The sequence below is a fragment of the Nicrophorus vespilloides genome, unplaced genomic scaffold (genome assembly GCF_001412225.1).
Source record: "Nicrophorus vespilloides isolate i.1.1-1 unplaced genomic scaffold, Nicve_v1.0, whole genome shotgun sequence".
NCBI lineage: Eukaryota > Metazoa > Arthropoda > Insecta > Coleoptera > Silphidae > Nicrophorus > Nicrophorus vespilloides.
The window spans coordinates 1-12,294 of record NW_017097966.1 but is presented as its reverse complement, the minus strand read 5'-3'; the positions used below and the strand labels follow the sequence as shown (position 1 = coordinate 12,294).

General features: G+C 33.7%; 2 protein-coding genes across 3 annotated transcripts; one reads left to right on the top strand and one right to left on the bottom strand.

Annotated features, from left to right (window-relative positions):
* Positions 1-8,764: 8,764 nt before the first annotated feature.
* On the top strand, positions 8,765-10,197 carry LOC108561447 (nuclear receptor-binding factor 2-like). 2 transcript variants are annotated; one of them, XM_017919387.1, is made up of 4 exons: positions 8,766-8,973; positions 9,030-9,402; positions 9,472-9,681; positions 9,772-10,197. In XM_017919387.1, the coding sequence occupies exons 1-4, from the start codon at positions 8,950-8,952 to the stop codon at positions 9,984-9,986; spliced, it is 822 nt and encodes a 273-aa protein (XP_017774876.1). In that variant the 5' UTR covers positions 8,766-8,949; the 3' UTR covers positions 9,987-10,197. The 2 variants fall into 2 exon arrangements, with proteins under 2 accessions (XP_017774875.1, XP_017774876.1); XM_017919386.1 differs by having other exon boundaries at positions 8,765-8,973; positions 9,030-9,681.
* Positions 10,198-10,581: 384 nt separating this feature from the next.
* LOC108561448 (transmembrane protein 127-like) lies at positions 10,582-11,901 on the bottom strand. The gene is made up of 5 exons (XM_017919388.1): positions 11,742-11,901; positions 11,359-11,630; positions 11,139-11,306; positions 10,948-11,082; positions 10,582-10,884 (listed from the first exon to the last, which is right to left on the bottom strand). The coding sequence occupies exons 2-5, from the start codon at positions 11,591-11,593 to the stop codon at positions 10,694-10,696; spliced, it is 729 nt and encodes a 242-aa protein (XP_017774877.1). The 5' UTR covers positions 11,594-11,630; positions 11,742-11,901; the 3' UTR covers positions 10,582-10,693.
* Between the last annotated feature and the right edge of the window lie 393 nt (positions 11,902-12,294).

Here is a 12,294-nt window from a genome sequence, read left to right as displayed (position 1 = left end):
TTTTGGTTTTCCAATATTTTCACTGCACATGGCACTCAGAGATGTTATACTATGTCTAATGATGATGTAGAAAGCCATAATAGATTCATGAGTGCTGCTGAGACCTCCTGAAAAAAGAAATATTTTTGGTTTCTTTGTGGAGATTTCATGAAAATTTATATTTTTGATTTTCCAGTATATTCACTGCACCTGGCACACAGGTGTGTTATACTATCTCTAAGTATCATGTAGGAGGCAACAATAGATTCATGGGTACTACTGAATCCTCCTGAAAGAAGAAATACTCTTAGTTTAATTGTAGGATTTTGATGAAAATTTTACATTTTTGATTTTCCAGTAATAATATCACAGCACCTGGAAATATTATAAGCTCTAAGGATCAGGGGGAAGTCTACAATTCATCCAATTTGTTAGTTATTATCGATTTACTTCAAGAAGTAATGTTTTTGGTCACATTCTGAGGTTAAAGTTTCAACTATTTACAAATGGAAACTGCTACTGCTTTCTGGAGAACTCACTCTTTGAAAGTCAACTATACATGCCTCTAGCAGCTATCAGCTACACCTAAAATGAAAACAAATTTATCCATCGATTGTTGACAAGTTACTTGTCTATTTAACTTCTATTTAGTAGCAATTAATGCAAATAGTTATATGAAGACACTGCATGATTTGTAGAATTTACCATAGCCTCTGATATAGCTTTTCTAAAGACAATTAAGTTAAGTGATCAATGGTTATTAGCACGTTGCACTGGTACTTGCCTGAAATGAAATGTAATGTTCAAAGACAAGTTATCCATACAAGAAAGTAGAAGAAGGAAGCATGGAGTATGTTCTTCATTAAGTTTGCATTCATAACAATGTAGAATAAACAGGAAATCCAATAAAGTCCTTTGAATGTAATTAGTAACTGTAGATATCAAACAGACAACTGTCACAATGACAGTTCGCTCACACACACAAACGTAAGTGGCTGTAGCATTAGAACTACCGTTGCGTTAGAACTACCGTTGCATTGGAACTACCGTTACTAGGAGCTCAGATACCTCCTCGCTACTCCTGGTCTCCTAGTGCAAATCGAAATTTTCTGTTATTTTCGTGAATCAAGGGAGGAGGGACTTGCGTTACGATTCGCGAAAACCGCGGACACATTAAAGCTTAATAACTTTCTTATTAATTGAGTAATTTTAAAGTATTTTAGAGCAAACGAAAGCGAAAGAATCATTCTTTAGAACTATAAAATCCGATTTTTAAATAAATATGAAAATAACCATTTATTTATCTATTATTTCGATATGTTGCAATATCTTCATTTTTTTTAATTAATCGATAACTACTGATATTAATGAAATAATTATATAAGCAATTTATAAAAGAAAAATATGATCTATTCAATGAGCCCATTGACAGATTTGTGTTGCAAGCCATTCGTCTTCTATCAATATTTGAAAAAGATAAATATTATTTGTAATTATGAGATTAAAAAAAAAAATGTAATAATAAGAAAGAACTTTTATTTATATTTTATTATTGTATCAGATGATAAGTTCCTCGTCATCCAGAACTGCATCCCATTATCTTAACAGTCTTCGCACGTCTGGTTTCGTGAAGTTGGATGAAGGTGGTGGCGTCGCTCGTCCCATGGTGGTCATCAATAATGCGTAATTACGTGGAAATTTGTGTGGCTCGCGATATCGTAAATATTGATAAAATCAGTGGGAATTACTACGGGTGGAGAGATGAAAATGTAATATGATCTTGTAAAGTAAGCCGTCCATATAAGGACCGCCGGTGAGGAGAATCACAATAAATTTCTAGCACACCTTCGGCCACAAATTACGTTTCTTCTTCCATCCAACGAGCAAAAACAATAATAAAAACGCTTCGAAGAAAGAACACAGTGTGCGAGTGAAGAAGAAGAAGAAGAGAAGAAAGATGAGAGGTAGAAGAGAGATAAACTGAGAAATGAGATGATGATGATGATGAGCAAGGCGGGGGAACGAAAACGGTTTTCAGTTCGTCTCTTATTTTTAAATTATAAACGGTGATGGAGAGGTGTAAAGGATGGGGGGAAGAAAAGAAAAAAGAAACAATAAAGAAGTCGGATGGAAAACACGGAAAGGGTCGGGACCGATTCGCATTATTCAAATCACAGCACGCGCTCCAACACCGTCTCGTCTCTGCATCTACACTACATCTAAACGTATCCAAAAATATCCTCGAACGACACTTTCCTTCATCTCTTCTAACCGCATCCATTATCTTCACAGTCATCCTCATCCAAAGTCCGGTGCCTACAGGTGGCTTTATTGCCTCGTAAATCTTTAAACAATTACTGGTTGCAGTTAAAACGCGCTCTCTGCGAAATATTTAAATATTTTCCGAACGGCCTTAATGCATTCGAAACGCCGGATTTTTTTCCTTGTAATTTCCAAGAAGGAAACGAAGCGAAACTGCTAATAACTGGACGTCGTTCACCTTCGCGCGTTTCACGCAAAAACCAAACCCCATTCGTAATCAACACATTTTACCAATAATTTAACCACAGAACAAACTAATAATTACAATATTAATTAATTTAGTAAATCTATTACAATCTCAATAACACTATCAAACAAAATGCAATTATATTAATCATTACAGACAGACAAAAATAATTATTGAAATATTTAATAAATTATATATGAGAAAATGTTAAGTAACAACGTTTATGAATATGAAACGTTGCGTGCAGTTAAAATTATGATTGCGTTAATTGTGGATATGCGATAATGTCATAATTCTATTTGCAGTGAACATAACGTTTAATTGAATCGCAGAAATGTGCGCGTTTATAATTGAACATCGGTAATTGAAACTCCTTTCAAAGCACATGTAAATAATACATAATGAAAGGAAACAAACAAAGTTCACTCAATTCAAATAAGATATCGTAAGAATAACAGAATTGATTAATTGAAATACAAAAACTGTGAAACTAAAATGAAAACACATTTGTTATTGGTAATTTGGAAATGGATTGTAGTTAGTAAGCTTATGTAATTATGAAAAATAGAAGTTTGCAAGGAGCGCGGTGATATTGCAATTAGTTGCGTAAATTTGTTTGTACTTTCGTTTTGCTATTTGGTCCTCCGGTTAAGTTGGATGTTGAATTAACAAACAAAACGAAACCTGAAACATATACAAAATTATTCTTATATATGTATAAATATGTGAGTTTATATATGTATATAGTATAGAGAAAGAGATATTGAAGAGAGGACATGGGTCGGGCTGGGCAGGTTACCTATTATGGGTCTAATTACGGTGGCAGGAATAATTAAAAGTGGCGTAAAAGGCATGCCGGGGGCCGGGCCAGCCGCCCACCTTCTGCCCCCTCTCGAACCACATTTCATCTATAACAACCAATAATAACAATCAACAACAATTACGTCAACGTCGCATACCAAAGACGGAGACGCTGTTTCCATAAGCCGATGCAAATCCCCCTCGGTTTTATGGCCGTCCACTTCCTTTCCATTGCAACAGAGAGACAAACGCTCTCTCGTTTTGCTAACAACAACAACAACATCAACAAAAATGGACTTGAAGAGAGACGAGGAATGGAGAAAGAATCAGAGCTAGAAAGAAAGAAATAGTGAAAATACGTTGGACTGAAAAGAGACACAAGCATGCTCCAATCTCGTCTCTTGTGAATCAACGTTCAAACCATTTCAAAATTCATTCATATTTGTTACATTATTATCCACTTTAGATACGAAAAAATTACACAATCTCTACAATAGTTATAAATCTTAATAACCATTAATGTTAATAAACGACATCTTTAAAACCTTATAAACGAATTTCGAATGGTTTTCCAGTCCTTTCACTGGAAGTGATATAAGTAATGCTTTTGGTTGCTTTCAACATTTAAGACTACCACGATTTGCAGAGAAGAATCAGAATTAGAAAGAATTAGTGAAAATACATTGGCCTGGAAAGAGAAATAAGCATTCTCCAATCTCGACAATACTTATAAATCTTAACAATCATTAATGTTAATACACAACATCTTTAAAAACTTATAAACTAAATTCGAAATGCTTTTCCAGTCCTTTCACTGGTACTCATAAATGTTATCCAGTCTTTAAAGACTAGGGAGAAGGCTACAATTCATCCATGGTTATTAGTTGTTATACATCTCCTTAAAGAAGTAATGTTTTAAGATTTCCACAATTTGCAAATGAAAACTGCCACTAGTAAAACAATGCCTTCTTATCTTTCTAGGAAAATCAACTCTTTGGAAGTAAACTATACATGCCTCTAGCTTCAATCAGTTCCACCTGAAATAATAACAATAAATACCAATCGATTGTTGCCAAGTTGACTATTTACATCAACCAATTAATATGAAGACCTTACTTCAGTTTATTATATCTAGAATGACTTGTAGAAATTTCCATAGGCTCTGATATATCTTTTCTAAAGACAAATAACTTTAGTGATTGATGGTTGTTCAACATTTAAGATTTCCACAATTTGCAAATGAAAACTGCCACTGGTAAAACAATGCCTTCTTCTCTTTCTAGGAAACTCAACTCATTGAAAGTAAACTATACATGTCCATAGCTTCAGTCAATTCCTCCTGAAATAATAACAATAAATACCAATCGATTGTTGCCAAGTTGACTATTAACTTCAACCAATTAATATGAAGACCCTACTTCAGTTTATTGTATCTAAAATGACTTGTAGAATTTTCCATAGCGTCTGATGTATCTTTTCTAAAGACAAATAACTTTAGTAGTTGTTCAACATTTAAGATTTCCACAATTTGCAAATGAAAACTGCCTCTGGTAAAACAATTCCTTCTTATCTTTCTAGGAAAATCAACCCATTGGAAGTAAACTATACATGTCCATAGCTTCAGTCAATTCCAGCTGAAATAATAACAATAAATACCAATCGATTGTTGCCAAGTTGACTATTAACCTCAACCAATTGATGCAAAACTATATATGAAGATCCTACTTCCGTTTATTGTATCTAAAATGACTTGTAGAATTTTCCATAACCTCTGATGTATCTTTTCTAAAGACAAATAACTTTAGTGGTAAAACAATGCCTTCTTCTCATTCTAGGAAACTCAACTCTTGTTGTACTGTTCACAGCTTCTGATATATCTTTTCTAAAGATAAATAACTTTAGTGGTTGATGGTTGTTAACATATTGCACCAGAACTTGCCCGATGTGAAATGTGATGTTCAGAGAAAAGTTATCTACACAAGGAAATAGAATAAGGAAGCAGTGGAGCATGTTCTTCATTAAGTTTGCATTCAGAACTATGTAGAATAAACAGCAAATCCAGTAAAGACGTTTCAGCTTAACTTGTAGCAGTTGATGTCACACTGACAGCTGTCACAATGACAGTTCACTCACTCACTCACACAAACGTAAGTGGCTGTAGCATTAGAACTACCGTTGCGTTAGAACTACCATTGCATTGGAACTACCGTTACTAGGAGCTCAGATACCTCCTCGCTACTCCTGGTCTCCTGATGCAAATCGAAATTTTAGGTCATTTTCGAGAATCAAGAGGGACTTGAGTTGCAACTTGCGAAAACCGCCGACACATTAAAGCTTAATAACTTTCTTATTAATGAACCAAAATTAATATATATAGTACCAAATGAAAGAGAAAGAATCATTCTTTAGAATTATAACTTATTATTAACATTTTTTTTAGATTTGTCGCAATATCTTCATTTTTTTTAATTAATCTATTAGTAATCATGTTAAATAAATCATTATATATGCAATTTAGAAAAGAAAAGTATGACCTATCCAATGAGCCAATTTACAGATTTGTGATGTAAGTCATTCGTCTTCTATGAATATTTTTCAAATGTTATTTATGCAATAAAGAAGTTTTTTCATACTTTATTATTTATAAATCTACATAATAAAAATAATTATTCAATTTAGATATCAAAAATTGATTTATATTTATACTAACTTGTAAAGTAAAACAGGTTTACAATGTCAAAACTTACATGAAATCTATATTTATTTATAAGTGGAAAGACATATAAAAATATTATAAATAGAGCAAAGAAATAGAGTGAACGAATTTCGAATGATAAATGGATCTGAAACGCGACACAAACATGTTCCAATTTATACTTATTATAAAATACATTCGACCCATTTCAAATACAATTCATTTTTCAATTTAGTTACAACATTATCATCTGGTAATTCGTGTAACATATATTTTTTTTTAGAAATTCAATTTATTTTAATTGCCTTCTAAGAAACGATAATTTCTACATTGTTTTTAATAAATGTCAGCAATATAACTAAAATATTGCTGCTGACTTTCTCTTGGTATTCAAGAGAAGAACCATAAAGTTGCAAAATCTTCGATAATGAAGTTTTGAAAAAAAAAAACGTGTGTTTGTTAATTGATTATAATTTTTCTTTTGCAAACATTAAACACCCCGTATCAATTTGCATACATATTAAAATTGGAATAAAAGTAAATCAACGATTTCGAAAACACGTAAATTGCGTCGCGTAACGACTTCCGCCCGAACCGACTTCAAGCTCATGTCCATCTCCATAAGTTTTATTTCTCCAAGAAGTGTCCAATTCTTTTTGTACCTAGATGATTTGCGGCTAATCAGATCCTCGCGAAATCACGTTTTCCCATAATACTAATAATAATATTCAAGCAACAAGATTGTTTCGGTCTTTACGAGCGTTTAATGATGGAAGAAAGTGGCTCCGTTTTAATTGGTTCTGCTCCATGCTTTTATGATTAGTCTTCAACATCAACATCAGCAGCAGAAACGAAGAAACAGCAACAAAAAAAACTAAAAAAATAAATAAAAAATATTCACCGGTCCTTACTTAATTAATACATCGAACGTGCGTTTTCCATAAAACCGTAATTGCAGCGCACAGTTTTACGACGCCCAAAGCGTTTCATTTAAATCAATAATCCCTCCAGTTTTGTAAAAAGGATTTTCTACCATCATCATCATCAGCTTGAAACCTGATTTCAGGTGATCGCGATTATTATTATCGCAACAAGATGATCGGTAATTACGCTGTTTAATAATTTAATTTCGCTTTACAAAATACCTGTTAAAAAGAGAAAAACAAACAAAGTTTTAAAACCAGTAATCTGCGCCTCTCAAACACGAAATACATTGAATAACAACTAGTTCATTTAAAACGTTAAATTAATTAATGTTTGCAGTTTTTATCACTTCTTCGGAAGTTTCCTATCATTTCCAAGTAAGCACACAAAGTTAACGTCAAACATCTCATAAATTATTGCATTGCTTATGTAATTTGTTAAGGATAAACAATATAAACTTTAATAAACTATGAAATTATAAGTTTTATACAGTAAACACACTTATTAACAGTATTTTAAACACATTTTTTTTTAGCAAATCTCCAGTTAAAATTTATTTAAACATCACCGTTTTATCGTGTATAAATAAATACGAAATTGCGTATTAGCATATTCATAAACGATGAATCATTCGTTTTTCGTATACAAAATTAGGCAATTAATCCGAACAAAACCGCAAAAAAAAATTGTGGTTTTTTCTTGTAATATTTACGTCCGAGGAAACTCCTTTTTTGGCACTAAATAACTCATCTCTTTGGGTATTTAGTATGCAGATTAGTGCTCCGAAAGTATTACAAATTTGGCGTCTTTTGTTCGGTTTTGTCCAACGCCGTTGACAAAAACAGTTACCCGAACAAGAATTCCGAAAACGAGCCAAAAACGATTTGCATATAATCGGCTTAAATGTTGACTTCTTCGCACTGATTCATCCACGCTATTTTCGTATACACACACAGTTTACTTGAAATAACTAAAAAAGAATATTGTGTTTGAGATTTTGTAAATATTAAATTATTTAAAATTATAGCAATTGTTAATTTAATAAAAAAACAGTCAATTATATTAATAACATTTAGTATTTTTATCTTATTTCTATCAATATTAATTACGTTAATCAAAGTATTTAATGAATAAATAACATTTCAATATTTGAAATTGTGTACTTGCTGCGACATCTGTGAATAAATACTTAATTAAATAACATCAAACAGTATTTAACATATGCAACCAGTCGTTATTACGTAATTATTAATAAACGTATTTGCATATGGTAATAATAAACTATGACTGTACGAGATTAGTGTTACTTGTTTTTTTTTTCTTTTTCTCTGTTAGCATTGTAACGAGTCTAATATAACAAGCAGTAATTACCGTTTTGCACGTGTGAATTTTAAATAAGTCTGTTATTAAGAAATTACATGTTGCTGTTAGTTCATTCGCGAATTGTGTAATGGAAATGTCCATAAAAGGAAGCAGAGTCTGAATGTGATGACTGTTGCTGGCGCAATTAGCATACATAAACTCGTTGAAATTAGTATCATTAACATGTTTATTGTGTCACGATAGAATAATTTGAACTTAAATTATTTAATTTAAATATCAAACGCTTATTTGGACATGCTTTTAATGTGTTTTGCAGATCTCGAGATTATTAGTAGTAATATAACATTAGTTTTTTTATTGTCTTGTTCATAATAATTATTTCTATTTTAAGCAGATTGTGGAATAGATTTCATAATTAATGGAATTGTTCAAATTAAATTATTTAATATTCTAGAATGATAAATAAAAAGTTTAAATTATTTTCAAGATTATTAGAACTACTGTTTGATGTTGTGGTGCCATCTGTGTGTTTTGATCTGAAGTTGATGGTGAGGTCTCTGCAGTAGGTAAAATTTCTTGCACTTATTTACATTGACAAAAGTTCATTTTCGTGTTGCAATATTTTGGTCAGTAAGTTGTTATGTAAATCGCTCCATTGAGCCCTTATTTATAGACACGTGCCCTGAAGGTAGATTTCTTTCCTTATACAAAAAAAAACATGGATCAATCGGCGTTGAATATGGTGAGTTTTCTTTGGATTTTGTGAACTGGGTCAATAAACAAATACATTTTGTGTAGGCGCACCAACAACAGAGGAGGGCTGAAGCTCACCTGAGGCATGCCAGATTTATGGAAGCTATAGAATGCCACCAGTTAGCTGCGAATCATCTCTTCGATGCCCTCCAATGCACGCAGAATCCTCAATCTGTAGATTCGATTAATTTGCAGAGAGATTACCACTTGCGTAGGAAGGAAATCATACTGGCAAAGAAGGAGCAGTTTGAGAATTACAAGAAGGCTATAGAGAACCAGAGGAACAGGATAACGTTCTGCGGCAGCGATTTTGAGGTGACCAACGATAACCAGAGCACGTCGCTGCAGGTGGCTATTTACAGGACAATGGAGGAGGCTGATTCTCTGCTGGGGCAGCTGTTCAAGAGGAGCAGCGGAGGTAATAGCGACTGCGAGAGTTTGAGAAGCTTCTCAACCACTGACACAGATGACAAGGTTCTGTCTATAGATACGTTAGACTCGTCGAATCCATCGTCGCAGCCTATTTTAGGTAGCAAGCATCCGAAACACGAGAACACCGTTATCGAGGAACTGCGAACGCTCAACGAGCAGCTTCACTCTCTGGTTTACAAGTTGGTCACGCAGCTTGATGCCAGCACCACCGAAGTGGACATGCTGAAGGCAAAGATACAGAAGTTGGAGGCCAAACAACAAACAGGTAGTTTATAGCGTTGCCTTTGCTTCTCCATTTACATGCAGAATGTTTGTTTGTTTTTTTGATTATTATAATGTTTATTGTTATTTACAGCTCAGACTAAAACCTCCGCAACTAACAGCCTTAAAGTTATAACAGACTCATCAGGCGGCACGTCGCCTTACGTCTTCTCTCCGTGCAGCGAGTTCAGTCCGGATGTGAACGATCAGAGATCTTCCCTTCCTCCCTTGGCTCCCCTAGAAATGCCCGCTTTCGACTTTAACTCCTTCGTTAAAAACAACACTTATCCTCGTCACGAATACCAATAGCACTGATCATCTAAACATTAATAAATATACATGCATAATCTCTTTCAAGCTTAATCCCACACGAGCTGTAAAAAATAATCGATGTATATACTTGTATAAAGCTTATTTTTTCTATATATATATACAATTATTTGTACTTAAGTTGTCATTCGATATTGTTTCGTCGTTAAATTAAGTTAATAAAGAAAGGGAAATATAATTAAACTCGTAATTACTTATTAAATGATTTAGTTTTGGGTATTTTTGTGGTTCAACTCGAAACAAATTTTATAAAATAACATTTATATTTATTTACATTACATATCTTGTACACAGAATAAAATCATTTCCTGAACGCACAGTACAGTACACAGTAGTAGTCATCTAAGAGGTACCCTCATTTATTCACATTAAAAAAATAATAGTTCTTTGGTGTAGCGAAAACATGAAAGTAATTCATAACGATCGAATTAAAGCGGATTATTTTATAACACGACGAGGACTAGATTATTATTATAGAAGGCGCATATCACATAATAAGTTTGTGCAAATAACCAGAGATACTCAGGAATGAGAGAAACGAAACGGATGCACTCGAATTCTCTCTACTTTCGTTTTTTCTTTTTTTCCATCCATCGACAGAAGCTAACGGAACATCGGAATTGGACTAAGAAATTGGTATATATGTAATACTTCGTCTAGGACAAAGAGGGAGGAATTTACGGTTTTCAGGGGGCGTATGGAGGTGGCGGCACGTTGTACGGTGGTGGAGGTGCCGGCGAATTGAAGGCTTCGAAACCCTCCTCGAAGCCGTCGATGAGGCAAGCGTCGTCACTGCCGTCTCCACCGCTGTAGAGCTCAGGAGAACTCGTGTGCATCAGGATGAGCGTGCAGAAGGTTCCGATAACAGCAACGCCTCCTTTAAATTTAACCCAATCAACAACAACAAAGTTATAACAACAGGTCATTTAGTAGCACTCACCTGTCGCAGTAATCAGGTAAAAACCGTACCCGTAGGTCACGGAAGTATCAATCTTTGGATACAAATCATCGAGCGAGTCTTCCAATAGCACCGCCACATAATAGCAAGTACTTATTATTGCCATAATCCACATCACTGCAATAAAAATATAATTAATCATATTTTTCAATACAGATTTAACAATATGAAACCTGTAAAAGTACTGGCCAAAGCGTATTTTCTTATGAAGAAGTACAGATAACTCTTAGGTCCAATAACATCTAAAAAGAACCCAGCCAACGAGAAGATTATGGCCATGAAGCATAGCAGAATTATGATCCTCATCATATTCACTATTGTGCTGTTGATGCAATCAAACTCTGAAATAATATTTATTAGAAATCTCGTTTAGAATAAAATCATAATTATTACCTGGAGAAGCAATATTATTATCAGTATACCCAAACCAGAAGAATTGGCTGAGAGTGAGGTAAGATGCACAGACTCCACCGTAGATTGAAAACCATTTGAGCTCAACCATGGACATGCTGATGAGGGTAATTGTGATCATGTGGAAGGCAGCGGATATGAGGTTCCTCTCCTGGCTCTTCGGGTGCACCCATTGCAGTATGTGATTCATGAAGTTATTCGTGATTCTCGACGCCATCGCTCACTTGGCATTTAATTCTGTCTCTGGAGCTCAACTAAAATAGTGAGGAGAAAATATTTTTGAAAAAATGTTAAGTTTTCTCGTGCATTTATTAATAGAAGATAACAAATGAAAGTCAAGTGAAAACAGTTGAAAGGTAAGTTACCAGTTATCTCTTGTAGATGAATCTGCCGAGCTTTAAAACATTATTCTTCTTATACGTTTTTAACTGGGAAATCTTCAATAATTCTCGATCCAACAGAAAAACAAACAATAAACTAGACAATAAACATGACTGCTTTCTGGCTCGTCCCTCTGACGGATCAGCTGACGATTGTAGATTCCTACACTACCATATTCTCATTATACAGAGTGTCCTTTTTATTTGCTGAAACTTATATTGTTTTCTAATTAAATCACGCACATCAATTGTTTAATATAAAATTTATAATAATTTTAATAATTCTACTTGTTTATTTAAAAATTTAAAATTAAATTTTGTGATGCTTTCAAATTTGAACGCGAATTACAGCCAAACGGATAAATCCACAGAAGTATATGAATACTCGTTACATTCCCCAAACATTCAGCTTTCATATGCATCTTTTGGATTAATTCTATATATTATACTTTTCGAGCAAATCAATGAAATGTGAAAACACTGTTTTTTCCAGCGTTATTTCAAATTTGAAGGTGAATTACAGCCAAACGGATAAATC